The 16,425-nt window shown below is 40.9% G+C and overlaps 1 protein-coding gene across 5 annotated transcripts in view; it reads left to right on the plus strand.

Annotated features, from left to right (window-relative positions):
• ELAVL4 (ELAV like RNA binding protein 4) overlaps positions 1 to 16,425 on the plus strand; it is a 137,302-nt gene that overhangs the window by 104,814 nt on the left and 16,063 nt on the right. For all 5 annotated transcript variants that reach the window (XM_037499561.2, XM_037499560.1, XM_037499562.2 and 2 more), the window contains exon 3: positions 8,345 to 8,448. In XM_037499561.2, coding sequence (XP_037355458.1) covers positions 8,345 to 8,448 — 104 coding nt within the window. The remainder of the gene's footprint in view (positions 1 to 8,344; positions 8,449 to 16,425) is intronic.

A 16,425-nucleotide genomic window follows, 5' to 3' on the forward strand; every position in this document is an offset into this window, starting at 1 on the left:
AATTGAGTCCCTAAAGAGGGAAGTAAAAGAAATGCAGGAGATCAAAGAATTAATGGAGGCGCTAAAGAACTCTGGGAAAAGCAGTGAAAGCAGAATAGATGAAATGGAAGAATGAATAAGTACTCTTGAAGACACAGTAATAAAAAGAACCAAAACAGAAAAGGAAAGAGAAGTATGAAGGAAAAAGACTGAAGAAAGACTTCGGGAACTATCTGACTCCATGAGGAAAGGAAATATAAGAGTTATAGGAATCCCAGAAGGAGAGGAGAGAGATGTAGGAAGAGAGAAAATATTCAAGGAAATAATTGAAGAGAACTTCCCAAATGTGAAGAAGGAGCTGAAAATTGATATACAAGAAGCAAGAAGAACACCATATTTCCATGACAAAGGAAAAACACAGCAAAACACATAATAGTAAAGCTCCCAAGAATCCAGGACAAGGAAAAAATAATGAAGCTGACAAGAGGGAAGAAACAGATAACATTCAAAGGAAAACCAATCAGACTGACATCAGACTTCTCCAAAGAAACAATATGGGCGAGGAGAGAGTGGAGGGACATAGTCAACAGACTCCAGGAAAACAGATGCCAACCAAGAATACTCTATCCCGCAAAGCTCTCCTTCCTCTATGAAGAAAGCATAAGGACCTTCCCAGACAAACAGAAACTCTGGAATTTCATTACAACTAAACCTCCACTTCAAAAAATACTACAAGGAGTCCTAAAGCCAGAGCCTCAGAGGTATGAATAACAACAAAAGGCCAAAAAAAAAAAAAAAGTTATTAAAAGAATAAATAAAATCAAAGGAAAGACAAACACAATGGCAAATACAGATGCTAACATATCAATATTATCTCTAAATGTAAATGGACTAAACTCTTCAATAAAAAGACCCAGAGTCGCAGGCAGGATTAAGAAACAAAACCCAACCTTTTGCTGTCTCCAGGAAACACATTTAGCTACAAAAGATAAAAATAGACTCAAAGTTAATGGATGGAAAACAATCCTACAAGCAAATGGACCAAAAAAGAAAGCAGGAACAGCTATACTTACATCAGATAAAACAGATTTCAAACTAAAAAAGGTAAAAAGGGACCCCAACAGTCACTACATTATGATCAAGGGGGCAATACTTCAAGAAGAAATAACACTCATTAACATATATTCACCTAACGAAGGAGCACCAAAATATATCAGACAACTATTATCATCTTTGAAAACAGACATCAGAGAAAACACATACGTGGTGGGAGACTTCAACACACCACTATCAACAATGAATAGATCAACAAGACAAAAAATAAGTAAAGACACTAAAGCTTTAAATAAGGATCTAGAGTGTTTGGGCTTAACGGACATCTATAGAACACTAAACCCAAAAAAATCTAAGTACACATTTTTCTCAAGTGCACATGGATCATTCTCCAGGATTGATCACATACTGGGGCACAAGACAAACCTCAACAGATACACCAAGATTGAAATCATACCAAGCATCTTTTCTGACCATGAAGGCATCAAACTAGAAATAAACCATAAAAAGAAGGTAAGGAACTCTCCTACCTCATGGAGATTGAAAACCACACTACTAGAAGACCACTGGACTAATGAGGAGATCAAAGAAGAAATTAAAAAATTCTTTGAATTGAATGACAAGGAGGACACCAATTTCCTAAATGTATGGGATACAGCAAAAGCAGTAATAAGAGGAAAATATATAGCAATAGAAGCTCACATCAAGAAACAAGAAAGAACTCAAAGAAACAACCTAACCTTAAAGCTCAAAGATCTAGAAAAAGAACAAAAAAACCCCAAAACCAGTAGAAGAAATAATAAAAACAAAAGCAGAAATAAATGAAATTGAAACTAAAAAAACAATCCAAAAGATCAATGAAACCAAGAGCTGGTTCTTTGAAAAAAATCAATAAAATAGACAAACCCCTAGCCAGGCTCACAAAGGAAAAAGGGAGAAAGCACAAATAAACAGGATCATCAATGAAAGAGGAGAAATCACAACGGACACAGCAGAAATCAAAAGAATAATCAGTAACTACTATGAACAGTTATATGGAAACAAGTTTAACAATCTAGAGGAGATGGACAAATCCCTACAACTCTACAATCACCCAAAGCTAGATAAAGAAGAAATAGAACACCTAAACAGACCAATTACAAGTAGCGAAATTGAAATGGTAAGCAAAAACCTCCCCAAAAACAAAAACCCAGGACCTGATGGATTTACAAATGAACTCTACCAAACATTCAGAGACGAATTAATGCCTATCCTTCACAAACTCTTCCAAAAAATTGAGAAGGAAGGGATAATATCAAACACGTTCTATGAAGCCAACATTACACTAATACCAAAACCGAACTAAGGACAACATACAAAAAAGAAAACTACAGGCCAATCTCCCTAATGAACACTGAAGCAAAAATCCTCAATAAAATTTTAGCTATCAGAATCCAACAATGTATCCATAAGATAATTCACCACGACCAAGTAGGATTCATTCCAGGGACACAAGGATGGTTCAACATCCAAAAATCAATCAATGTTATCTAACACATCAACAAAAAGAAATATAAAAACCATATGATAATATCAATAGATGCCAAGAAAGCTTTCGACAAAGTGCAACACCCATTCATGATAAAAGCCCTTGAAATTCTTGGGATACAAGGAACATACCTCAGCATCAAAAAGGCCATATATGACAAGCCAACAGCCACTAACATTCTTAATGGCAAAAAGCTGAAAGCATTCCCATTAAGATCTGGAACAAGACAAGGATGTCCACTCTCACCACTGCTTTTCAATATAATACTGGAAGTCCTAGCCAGAGCAATAAGACAAGAGAAAGACATACAAGGAATCCAAATAGGAAAAGAAGAAGGCAAACTATCACTATTTGCAGATGATATGATAATATACATAGAGAACCCCAAAAACTCCACAGAAAAATTAATTCAACTCATCAATCAGTTCAGTAAAGTGGCAGGATACAAAATCACGCAAAAGTCAGTAGCCTTCCTATACACAAACAATAAATCTGAAGAAGAAATCAAAAAAAACATCCCTTTTATTATCGAAACAAAAAAAATCAAATACTTGGGAATAAATCTAACAGAAGAGGTAAAGGACCTATACAAAGAAAACTATAAAACACTGTTAAAAAAAATAGAAGAGGACACAAGGAAATGGAAAGACATCCCCTGCTCATGGATTGGAAGAATAAACATTATTAAAATGGCCATCCTACCAAAAGCAATATACAGATTCAATGCTATTCCAATGAAAATTTCAATGTCATTCTTCAAAGAAATAGAACAATTATTGATGAAATTCATATGGAATCATCAAAAACCCCGAATAGCCAAAGCTCTCCTGGAAAAAAAAAAAAAAAGAAGAAGGGAATGGAGGCATCACACGCCCAGACTTCAAACTATACTACAAAGCCATAATCATCAAAACTGCATGGTATTGGAACAAGAACAGACACACAGACCAAGGGAATTGAATAGAAAATCCAGAAATAAACCCACAGATTTATGGTCAACTAATCTTTGACAAAGGAGCAAAGAATATGCATTGGAGCAAAGAAAGTTTGTTCAATAAATGGTGCTGGGAAAACTGGGTTGCTACATGCAAAAGAATGAAGCTTGACTACTACCTAACACCATGCACAAAAACCAACTCAAAATGGATTAAAGAACTAGACATAAGACCTGAAACCATAAAATACATAGAAGGAAATATAGGCAAAACACTCCGTGATATGTACATCAAAGACATCTTTACAGACACATCACCCAAAGCAGTGATAGTGAAGGCAAAGATAAACAGCTGAGACTACATCAAATTAAAGAGCTTCTGCACAGCAAAAGAGACAATAACAAAAACAAAGAGAAACTCCACCGACTCTGACTGGGAGAACATTTTTGCACACAACACTAATGATAAAGGGCTGATCACAAAAATCTACAAAGAGCTGGTGAGACTTAACAAAAACAAAGAAAATAATCCTGTCAAAAAATGGGCAGAAGAGCTAAAAAGAAACTTCTCTGAAGAGGAAATGCAAATGGCCAACAGGCATATGAAAAAATGTTCAACATCACTTGTAATCAGGGAAATGCAAATCAAAACGACCATGAGATACCGTCTTACACCAGTGAGAATGGCACATTAAAAAAACTAGCAACAACAAATGTTGGCTAGGTTGTGGAGAAAAAGGAACTCTCCTGAACTATTGGTGGGAGTGCAAACTGGTCCAACCACTATGGAGAGCTGTGTGGAGATTTCTGGACCTACTAAACATAGAGCTTCCATATGATCCAGCAATTCCACTTCTAGGTATTTATCCAAAGGACACAGAAACATCAATTCCAAAGAGCACCTGCACCCCTATGTTTATAGCAGCACTGTTTACAATAGCTAAGCTTTGGAAACAACCCAAATGCGCAAAAATAGGTGACTGGATCAAGAAGATGTGGTACATAGACACCATGGAATATTACTCAGCATTCAAAAAAGATAAACACATGCAATTTGCAGCAACATGGATGGCGCTGGAAGGGATCATGCTCAGCGAAATAAGCCAGAAAGAAAAAGAAAAATACCCGGATGGTCTCACTCATAGCAGGAATCTAGAAAACTTAAATAAGGGACCAGGAAAAAGAATAACTATAAGAAAGAAAATATCAAAATCAACAAACAACTATGAACCAGAAACACTCTATGGGGGGTGGGGGGGTGGGGAAAGGAGGGCTTGGGGTCAAAAAAATAAGGGAGTTGTAATTGTAAGGGGAATATAAAAATAAAATTTAAATAATAAATAAATAAATAAAACCTATGAAAAATTTAGGTAGTTTATATAAGGTATATTAGTTTTAATAAAACCAGGACTGACTGAAACTGAACAATAAACACCGATATTCTAAAACTCTCAGTTATTTTTTCTTATAGAAGTAGCACTGGATTACTTGGATTTTAACAGAAACAGCACAAGAATGCTACCACCTTTGGGAAGGTTGAGAATTAATTTCCATGTTCTCTTGAGTTAGATACAACTGTTTTTAGTCTGAAGACTTAGAGAAAAAAAATACTTTAAAAATAGCTTTCCAAAGTCTGCTCATTTTCTTTTTGCATTTATTTATGTATTTAGAAATAAAATTGTATTAATTTAAAAAAATAACAAAGCCCATCGCCAATAGATGGCCTCCAAAATTAAAACAAAATTCCTCATTTCACTGACCCCCACTATAAAACAGTTTCTGAAAGAAGTGAGGGATTTTTTTTATATTTTCTACCTAGGGATTTAGTCCTCACTAGAGGGTTTTAAAGAGTGCTTAGCGCCATAGAGTATGTTTTATTAGACTTGGCTGGATTCCTCTGATGGTAAGAAGTACGTGAAGAAGCCAGCTCGTGATCCAGCTATCCATGGGCACTTTCATGGTGCAGCCAGTTCATCTCATTTCTTTCAATTCAGTCAGTTGTTTCCACCTCTGTTCTCTTATTCAATGCAGCATTCTGTTTTAGAGTTTGTAGTTCATTATTTTATATCAAGGAGACTCTCCAGTCTTTTCCCCCTTCATTTCTGAAACACTGTTGATCTGGTTTTTAGTTTTCCCAAAGGCACCCTCATTCAAGGATGTTAAATTCCGTCTCACTCTTACCGGAGAGCAGGTGAGAATAGCACAGTTGTGCTGATAGCAGGCAGGTTCCAGGGTGATGGTAGGCTTGGGACGGAGACAAGCAGGTGGGGTGGATCTGACACATCTTATTGGACAGAAGTCCTTTCCTTCACTTGACCTTCAGGATCTTTCTGGGACCTGAGTGTGTTTTCCTTCTTCTTGAAGCCAAGGTTGAAACAAAAGTAAAACAAAATGGAAAAACTGTAGCCACTACATTTATTGTAGATTTCCATAAATATACGAATAATTAGAATGAAAGAAAGAATATCAGAGAACATGCCCCTCTGGTAAGCACATATATTCATCAGTGTGATGAATCACAAACTTTGGATTTAGGTCCGATGTTTGCAGTTAAGAGGTGTTTATAGTTTTTGCATATTTCATTTTAATTTTACACAAATTAAATTCAGCTGGATAGATGGACCAGTTTCCTAGAACTTTATATGCAAGTTTTGTCGTTGAGATTTTTGCTTTTAAAATAGCCCCCCTTGGTGCACTATTTAAAAGAAATAATTGTAAGAATATTTTAATACAACAATATTAAAGATTTCTCTTATATACAAGGTAAATGGGACTGATAAATTTGCATGATGAAAATGGATCTAATTAGGTGAATTTAGTTGGGCTTGATGAGGTGGAGCCAAATTTAGGATAAATGATATTTTTAAACCAATGAAATTAGTCTCTTGTATTTTTGGATTTGCAAAAATGTTGCTCACAACATATGGCAAGGTCTTGTAATTCACATACCTCCGTTACACTCTGCTTCCTGCATGCACACATGCATGTCACACATACACACTCACACATACATGGTGAAATGGAAAGAGAGGGGTCACAACAGCTGGCATGGGCTCAGTATTCTCTATTCCTTCGGTTACTAATTCTGACTAGTGAAAGGCATATCTAGCAAGGTCTACTCCACCTTTTAAATTCTGACCCTGTTATTCTAAAACATGAAGGAATATCCTAATGGAAGGCTTAAAAACCTTCCTGGGTTTTCCATTTGGGGAACAAAAATGCAATTGAGTTTTTTCATGATTCTCTTTGCTTCCATCCTATAAAGGATAACAAAAGTCACCCGTTTTCTGATCCAGAACCCAACTTGTTTTCCCAGGTTCCCTCCTACAACCAACACAAACACAGACATGTACCAGCAAAACAGAAGCTGTTGGAAAGATTTTTTGGCTGCTGAAATGGGCTCCTGTCACCAGGACATGGCAGGCATTTTGCTGTATTGTCTCCCAGCCCTGGCCCCAGTGCTCCAAAGAGAGCTTTATGTAATCAGTCTTTCCTGACATGTGACGTCCTGTCACTTTCCTCCCCTTCGGCTCTGCTGCCGCCCACAAATCAATAACATTGCCTGGGAAGTTCAAGCTGGTTTTGCAGCCACCCTAAGCTCTGTGTTTCTTAAAGGGTATGTCAGAAAATGTAAAGTTTCCTAATGATATTTCTGGCTGATGACACATGGCAGAGCTGATGGACTATTTATAATCAGTGGCACGATCGCAAGCACATTATTTTTATTTCACTTAGGGGGGAGCCCTGTCACTTGCTACCTCTCTTTGCAGACAAGTTGATGCCATCTCCATCTAAAGTAGCTAAATCCTCTTTGCAGGATGTGTTTGCACTCTCCTCTTTGTGTTAGGAACTTCCCCGTTCTTTCCAATAGAAACCCCTTCTTTTTTTCATCGTTCTTGAGCAGAGGGTAATGAGGGCAACAAATGATTTGTAGGAGCTGCTTTAAATTCTGATCATGTCTTCACTATAAATGTCTCAGGTCTTTGTTGCTCAGATTCTGCTACATCCCTCTGCGTGTAGGTGTGGCTGGCAGGGCTGAGACAGCAGACGCAGCTACTGCATCAGCATTTGCCCCAATTTCATAGGACTGAGCAGAGCATAGCTCTCCTTTCTTGAGCAGCTACTATGTTCTAGTCATTGTACTTGGTAGGCATTTTATGTATCATGTCTCAAACCTGTCTGTGGCAAGTACTGTTATCTCCGTAGTAGAAATGGAAGTGAGGGAGAGGACAGGAGACTAAATGATAGGCGAGTCCCAGGACTCCAGTTTGAGTCCCTTCTAACAAACCACACCCGCCTTCTTTCTATTACCCTGCCCCACCTCTTTCAGACTTAGTGGGCACATGTGTACAGATGATGTACATGTTCAGGGGTGCCTGCCCATTCATGGCACAGGGATTAAAGACAGTGCTATCTAGCTATCGCCAGCCACTGCAGCATGAGTTTGATCCCCAGCCAGGGATTTGACGCACATGGTGCAGCAGACCTCCCCTGCCTTTCCCACTGCTCCCCTTAGCAGTGTCTTTCAGTAGATCTGCCTGTTCTGCTCCCTACTCTCTCTGGTGTATCCTCTCACTCCCTGTACCTCTGGCTTACACCACAGTTCTTATATGCATAAATAAACAAATCTTAAAACAAAATAAAAAAAATAAAGGCCAACCAGAGTGAGAGATGAAAGAACTGGAAACCTCTCCACCTCAGAATAAACCCAGGTATAAAAGGAAGCATACACTAGAGGAGGGGTTTGACTCACTGCAAATGGGAAGTGTAACCTCTATGAAGATACTGAGCTCTCTTTCTTTGTCTCTCTTTCTCTCTCTCTGTCTCTTTTTTAAAAAATGTTTCCACAGGACAGAGTTTAGGGTATGGATTCGTTAACTATATTGATCCAAAGGATGCAGAGAAAGCCATCAACACTTTAAATGGACTCAGACTCCAGACCAAAACCATAAAGGTAAGAGGTGATATGCTGGCTCCTGATTTGGGAGGCACTGGTTGGATTTCATCGATTTTATCTGATAAACCCAGGCTATGAGGGAGCGGAAGTGGTACTCTTTATTCAAGGGCATTAACCGTCCAGTGTACTAAGTGGGGGCCATAGGCCATTACAGCAGAGTGAAGTGAGGACTGAGTAGAGGGAACGGGCCCCTCACTATGGGACCTCCAAGGCAGAGGACAGAAGTCGGGTGAGCCCTGGTCTGTGAAGATGGCTGGAACAGAGCCCTGTGGAGAAGCTGATGCAGGAAACCTGTTCCAGGCAGAGAGAACAGCATTGCAAAGCTGTGAAAATGTCACATAAACATTGTGAGTGCAAACAGCATACAAAGTAATACGGCTTAAGTGGGGATGGCAAATGATGAAAAGAGGAGGCTGGAAAGTGGGCAGCAGCCTGTGCCAGACTGAACAACTTGGCTTTACCTAAGGGTGAAGAGGACCCTACCTGAGACTTGAAAAGGGAAACTGAGTTATAAACAACCAGTGTGATAGGGATACGTACTGTAAAATTGATGGGAACAAAGAAAAGAAACGAGTGAAAAAGTGACATTCCACCCATCTGAAAATAATCAGACGAGTAGATAATATCTCAGGAGGGGTTGTTTTTAAGTTGGAAGAGAAAGAGTCAGTTGTCCAGAGCCAGCCCCTGCAGTGGGAGGTTTCTGTGGCTGGACTGTCACACTCGTTTCAGATTTCACCTGGTGAGAATCCCTCAGGAGGCGGTGCTGTTGGTTTTGAGGCACCCCTTCAAGAGTAGGGCGGTGTCCTGGATGGAGCCTGCCTCTCCTTGGCCTCTCTTCCTCTTCTTCCCTCACCTCCAGGCAGCATCCTGTTTGGGGGCAGCTCCCTGCCAATTAATGAGTCCCATCCTTCATAGCCTATTAAGCCATGGGGAGGTGTCTCCTGGGCGCTCTTATCCTCACGACAGCAGGTCTGACGCAAAGTAGGACAAAAGAGAAACCTCTCCCAGAATGGAAATCTATACATGGCACCCATTCTCGGCGCCTGGAAACACATACCCAGAAGTTTTCATTCCAACAAAGCTACTTTTCCGCCATCCAGGCTGCAGAGGAGACTATTGGTAAAGATAATCTTAGCTGGGAGGTAATCAAAACAAAAACAGAAGCAAAACAAAGCAAAAACCTTCTTTTTTGGAATTTATTGTATGATTTTTTTTTTTTTAAGCAGCTTTACTTTTGCAGTCAAGTTTAGCTTATTTCTCAAGATGATTGCTTTCCCTCATTCTCAGAGTCTGTAATACACAAAGACCCCCAAATGTGCCTGATTCGGGTTGTGTCAGTCTCGGTTTAGAATCAATTCCCAGGAGTTCTCGAAGGAAAAAATAATCGAGAGTTGTTTAATCATGGGGTTGCCCTCTGAGAGGCAGGAAGATTAATTTCTTGCGAAGGAAAAATATACCTATTTTCATGCTTTAAGTAAAGATGGGATGCTCAGATCACCTGACTCTTAGATCAGGCCATACCAGGTTGAGAGCTGTATTCGTGGCTTTGATTGATTTTTCTGTGCTCTCTGGTTCAGCATTAGAATGTCAGACACTTACTCTTCCCTTGATAGACACCCTGACCTTGAACTGAAAAAGGTACTTTTCTTTCCTCTACAGGAAATTCAAACTTCCCCAAGAGCTTAGGATCAAATCATCAACCATCCATTTTGCTTTTTTTTTTTTTTTAAAGTATCTCAGGAAGCCCTTGGGGTTTCCTGAAAGACTGAGTGGAGCTGGCTGATCTTAGAATGCATGTTCCAGCCCATCCTGCTGTTAGACTTAGTGCTTCTAGAGACAAGGCACATTGATTATTTTCTTTCTGTGAAGAGCCTATCTGCCTCCCTCCCTTTTCTATATCCCTTTACCCATACCCCCACCCACCCGGTGCCAACACATTTGCACCTAGCAGCAAAGTGGGCTTCTGAGGTGCTCTAGGATTTAAATTGCATGATGCCATGGCCGACTCAATAATTTTCATTCTCTACTATGAATGAAAATTTAATGTGCCAAACCTGGGGATTTCAGCCCTTTCATTAAAGCAGTTTATTTGCCATACGAAAAATTAAGTTTGAGTGATAGGTTCCTTTATTAACTTTTCTTCCCTTTCCTAAAGGGACACAGTGTTTAAGGTAAAAATCTTATTAAAAGGGAGGAAGAAAACAAACCCTTTCTGTGTGCTGTTAATGGTCTCATCACTTATTAATTCTTTAAAAATTCTTTTTCTGCCTTTCAGGCCACTGTTTACTTCTACTTTGGTTTGCTTTGATAAGTGACATGAGATTTCTCTCTTTGCTCTGCCTCCCATGGAGAAATAGATAACTTGCCTATATAGAAAAAAAAACAAGTATCTACTTTGGAAGCAACCATTACAGAAATCTCCTCGAAACCATCTAGTCATGTTTGCAAACATGTGACTGCAGAGGAATTGTTCTTTGGATTGTAACATCTTTAGTGAGAAAAAGGAGCCAGCTTCTCCCCCTCACCTTAGACAACAGACTCAAAGACATGGAGTAACTTGTCCACAGCTACACAAATGGCTTAGGAAGGATTCTGACGGGAGAGGAGCTGCTCAATATGTAAGCATGAGCCAGAAAGAAAGAAAAAAACAGTAAAAGTAATAATTAGTAACAGGGGTACTCTCTTATATTGAGTGCTTACTCTTTGTCCGGTATTATTCTAACCCCTTTATATGTTTTTGAAATTCATTTAATCCTTCAACTATCCCTAGAGCAGGCTAGGTGCTTTACACACAGCAGCTCTACTTCTTAAAATATCCCTGTTAGGAGAGGCTATTATCTCCTTTATGCAAATGAGGAAACTGAGGCCCAAGAGGTTACAAGACTTACCCAGGATCACAAAGTTGCCAAGTAAGATTTGGAGGAAGAAAAACATTTTAGAATTCGCTCTGGCAGTAGGTCGTAAGTGTTGGAATGTCACACTGCCTGTTTGCTCAGCGGCACGTGCATTCTGTGAGAGTGTGTGGGTGTGTATTTGGCTCTGCACACACATGGATATACTCCCTGGCATGGGAAGGAGATATAAAAAGCAAACAAATGGATTGCGTGGCTCCTCCAGGTTCTTCAGTAAACAGTCTCGTGGTTCGGGGCTTTTGCCATCAATCTGGGGACAACTTGACTTCAGATCATTTCTTTCTGGATGCCTTCCAGGTTCTGTGCTATGTCCTGGGATATAGATGACCCAGAGACAGCAGTGCCCGGGAGATTCTCCCAGTTGTGTGTCAGAGAGGTATGGGGTATAGACCCAGGGCTAACATTGTCTAGCCCACCACGTAGCCTGCTGCCCTCTTGGGAAACTAGGTCTGTTCTCAGCATTTCAACCCTGAGCCCTCTGGAGACCATCTTCCTTGTTTAGAGCTTTAGGGGTACTTTTAGTTTAAAATTAGTTTAGCTTCTTTATTTCCCCACTTTCTCTAACAGAGATCATTTAGACCTAGGGAAGCATTGAGTGAAGTGACTGTAGATTGTGGAAATGAGTCCCCATTTTCCTTGACCTGAACACCTGATGTCTGTCCCAATCCTAAACTACTTCATGGATTCTGGAAGAGCAGCTTCTGAATTTACACTTAGTTCCAGCCTCTTAGTAAGAAGAACTCAGATGTTCAAGTTACACTGAGAACCTTCTGTGAAATGTGAGCCCCCGTGGAAGCTGAAGGTTTGGAATCATTAAGACTTGCAGAGTAGTGGGGCACCTGTGTGGGTTCTGACAGGAGCTGGAGGAGCAGCATTAGATACACCCCACTGCTCTGTCTCCCAAGCACCTCTCATTAGTCACTCTAATGCAGTGACATGGGGTGGTCAGGGGGCTGCAGACATGCCCCTCTGATTTGGGCTGAGGGACCTGTGCAGGGTTTGAGCAGGAGAAGGATCTGGTCAAAATAAACTTCCAGGAAGGTTCACCTGGCAACGGTGTGTTACTTGAGGTATTTGACAAATGAAACCAGCGGCTTAAAGGCTGCTGTAGTAGGATTTTTGTCAGCCTTAGAAGTTGGTTTTCATTAGCTCTATTAGGAGCTTTTTTTACTCATTTTAGAAGTAACACATGTTTACTCCTAAATAGTTTGGAAAATCCATTAGCGTATAATGAAAGGCAGTATCAGCCATTCCCAACTCCTTGCTGTTAACATTTGTTGATATTTCCTTCCTATTCTCATTGCATTATATGTTTACAAATTATTTTGCGTCTTTTCTTATAATTGTCTTTTTCTAATAATGCCATTAAGCTGTTATTCAAATTACAAAAGTATGGCTTTAAAGAAAATATTCCCAGAGCACAGCTCTTGTGCAACTGGAGGAATGAGGGATCTCAGGGTTAGGTCTGGGATGAAGGGACAAAAGTGCTGCTTCTGTCACTCTGCGTGAACCCAGGAGAGTCCGTGCTCAGTCAGGAGAGGGAGTGAGGGGGTGAGAAAGGAGCTTTATCAAGAGGCAGCAGCCTAGTTCCAGAGGGAGCAGGACTAGAGAAGAGGAAGCTATATGTGTGAAGGGCTTTTCAGGAGGAAAAGCCTCCCTTTCCTAAGAAGGCGAGCCAGCTCTTTTATTCCAGCATCTCTGTGCTATGATGCTGCTTGCCATTCCTCCACTTTCCCTTTACTCTTGTAATTGCTCTGGCGGTGCCTCCAGGGGACCTTTCCACACTTGAGTTTCGCTGGTTCCAGATTGCCCCTCCGGCTTCTTTCTCTGGCCGGGAGTCATCAGGGAGCCTGGCCTCTCTCCCTCCTCCTGCAATCCACCTGCCTTGCTAAAGGCCTCCATTCCATTCCGCTGAGGCATCTTTTCTTTGCACTTGGCATAAGCAATTATTTCTCCTATCACTGCTCTTAATGCTTCCCGAAGAGTTAGCAGATCATTTTTTGCTGACGGATAGCACCCCGCCCAGAAATGATAGACTGCCTCCCTCTGTCTTGTTAATACTAAAATGGCATTTTTCTGTCCTCCCCCACACGAGCTATAGTCAGATGGTGCAGGAGTGTTTCCCTGCCAAGGTCAGCAGGGGTGACTGGATCACTGACTCCCCAAGGATCCAAGAGAGGGCATGTGGCAATGCCAGTGGAACCTGGGGGCCCATTCACCCCAACTGTACCTGGCTGTTCTCTCCCACCTGTGGGAGATTTTCTTTGGTTGCTCTGCTTCCCATTGTCTTGTTAACTTCCTTTTCGTGAATAATTTCAGCCACAGGGATAGAAGTTTGAGAGGTGGAAATGCAGTTCCCCTGCTTTCTCAGCCCAGTGAGGTTGATATGATCCCAGTATCTTAAAGGTCACTGCAGTGTTCTGTGTCTGAATTACAAAAGAAAATTGGACAGGTACAGGTTGGGAGCACACCTAGGTTTCCAGAAATGTGAGGAATGGTGTTTGGGGGCTTTATCTGTCTACAAGTATAAAAGCAGCCTATGGTGTGATGTGAGCTCACTTTAAAAAAAAAAAAATCAGCACATTGTGGCTGTTAGAAGAATTGTGGCCACCCAATCACAGGGGACGGTGGTCTCTTTTTGTCCACTCTGCTCAGCCCATTCCTGATGTCATGTTCTACTCTCCGTTCCATTTTCTGGAAAAAACTGACACTCTAAGGGTTGTCCAGAGGCAGTTGAATAAGATGACAAAGAAGGCATTGCAAACACATTTATTTTTGCTTTCCCATTCTCTAGTAAAGAATATTCTACAGTGAATCTGAAGCTCAGTCCTGTATTTCAATCCTATATTTCAGGAACCTGGGAAGGGAACCTAGCAGCTATCAGGGCAGAATATTTTCCGTGGCCAGTAGTGTATCCCTGCTTGTTTTTTTAATGTCATTTAAATGGAGTCATGAGGGATGATGTAGAAGGGATTCCTATACTAGACTGGAGTGTAACTAAATGATCCAAAAGGACCCTCTGGCGCTGAGAGTCTCTACTTTGTGTTGTTTCCGGACTTCATGCTGTTCTGTCCAGTGTGGTAGCCACTAGCCACTTATGGCTATTTACATTTGAATTTAAATAAATCAAAATTAAATAAAATAAATTCATTAAATAAAATGAATTCAGGCACTCAGTCATGCTAGGCACATTTGAAGTATTCAGTGGCCCTTGCAAGCTAGTGGCTGCCATGTTGAAAGCACAGATCTAGAACATTTGAATATTTTCTGATCCCAAAAAGTTCTATTGGACAGTGCTGGCCTATACCTCAGTGACCCTGGGAAATAAAAAAATCAGTTCTGCACAGTTGTCATGCAACTCCAAGGCAAATCAGCTGGTCCATCAAAGGTCATAGAGCCATATTCCTCTCCTTTCCCCTTGTCCACACAAAAGAACTCCCCAGCTCTATCAAAAACTAGTAGGATGACCTTGGACAACTTACTTTACTTCTCTGGACTTTTTTCTCATCTTCAGAATGGTTCCTTCCAGCTTGATCTAACTATAAAATATTATAGGGTGATCTTTCCAGCCTGGTAACTTTCCAGGGGAAGTAGCAGCTTGTGCCAAGCACACGGCTTTTATATCACTGCTCAGGTTAGTGTGGCATAATGGAAAGATCCCAGAACTTGGGAGTCATATCCAGTTTTGTCTCTTAATTCAGCTATGTCACCTTGGACTAGTACTTGACCTCACTGAGTCAGAATTTGTCATTGGAAAATGGAATGAATAGTATCTCACAGGTAGCTTACAGTGGTAAGCTGGGTTATTTAAGTCCTGCTCCCCAGAATGAAGAAGCCAATGAACAGGGTCACCCAGAAGGTGAAAATTATATGAAGAGGGGGTAGACTTCTTTCAATGTACATGTTTTGAGAGGCATAAGAGCGTCAATTGTGAATCTGAATCTTCATAAGCTGCAGGCAACACCCATAAAAGGCTTTGTGTCAGGGGCAGCTTTCAAGTGACCTCAGAAGTCTTACCTGTCTTTTATAAAGCAAGAGACAGGAGCTGCAGATTTGTGAGGAGACCTGGGATCTGAAACCCTAAGTCTAGGGCCAGCTCTTTCAGTTACTAAGCCATGAAACCTTTAGCATGTCTCTCTTCTGGGAGCCTCTAGACATTAGTTGAGTTTTTCCTCCAGCATAAGCCTCTTTCACAATTTTATAGACTTTTTGAAAGAAGCTGTAAAGCACATGAAATCTATCATCATTTTTCAAAAGAAATATTCGTCCAACCTACTGTGTGCCAGATACTCTATAATCTTATTCTTGGACACGCTTCAGGATTCCCTCTAGCTCCTTCTCCACATCAGAGTTAGCTCTTGGAGCTAAAAACCATTGCATACTGTGATGCAATGTTAAACTTTTCGTTTCAATTCAGAGAGCATTTAGGGAGCTCCTGCCCTAGGCTTTGAGACTAGATGCCACAGAGGGTCTGCTGAGACCACCAGAATATTCAGACTACTCAGGCAGATAAGGAATTAGCACAGATGGCTGTGATGGGTGGCAGGGTGTGGTGGCTGCTGCCACTGATATATGTACCATCTATAGAACTGGAGGAGAGAGCAGTGACTTATGCTTGGGCCTCATGGAGGAGGCTATGTTCAGGGAGGGGCTGGAAGGATGGGCAGAATTTCATTTTGCTGGGGTGGTACACAGATTGCAAAAACAAAGACATGGAAGTAGAAACCCTCAGTGCATATTCAGAAAACTGACTTTTTTGTTTGAACTGAGGCACAGGGTGCATGGAGGGGTTAGCAGGAGATGAGAGGCTGGGCCAGAGTCCAGAGGGTCCTGAATGCTCAGGTAAGAGATTTGAACTTGCATCACAAGGTGCTGGGATACTGTTGAGGGTTTTAAACGGGGAGCACTCATTAGGTGTTACCATCTGGTTTTACCCCTAATAAAACAGTATCATGTATCAAGTGGTGCTGGGGAGAGTGTGAAGGGTGGGGCTGCATCATAGAAACATGTTCTGCCTATGGTGGGCAAGGCTGTAGCCACAGACAGAGCAGTAACTCTGTCT

This window comes from Talpa occidentalis, unplaced genomic scaffold, assembly GCF_014898055.3.
Source record: "Talpa occidentalis isolate TD23 unplaced genomic scaffold, MPIMG_talOcc4v2.1 talOcc4.9, whole genome shotgun sequence".
Classification (NCBI taxonomy): domain Eukaryota; kingdom Metazoa; phylum Chordata; class Mammalia; order Eulipotyphla; family Talpidae; genus Talpa; species Talpa occidentalis.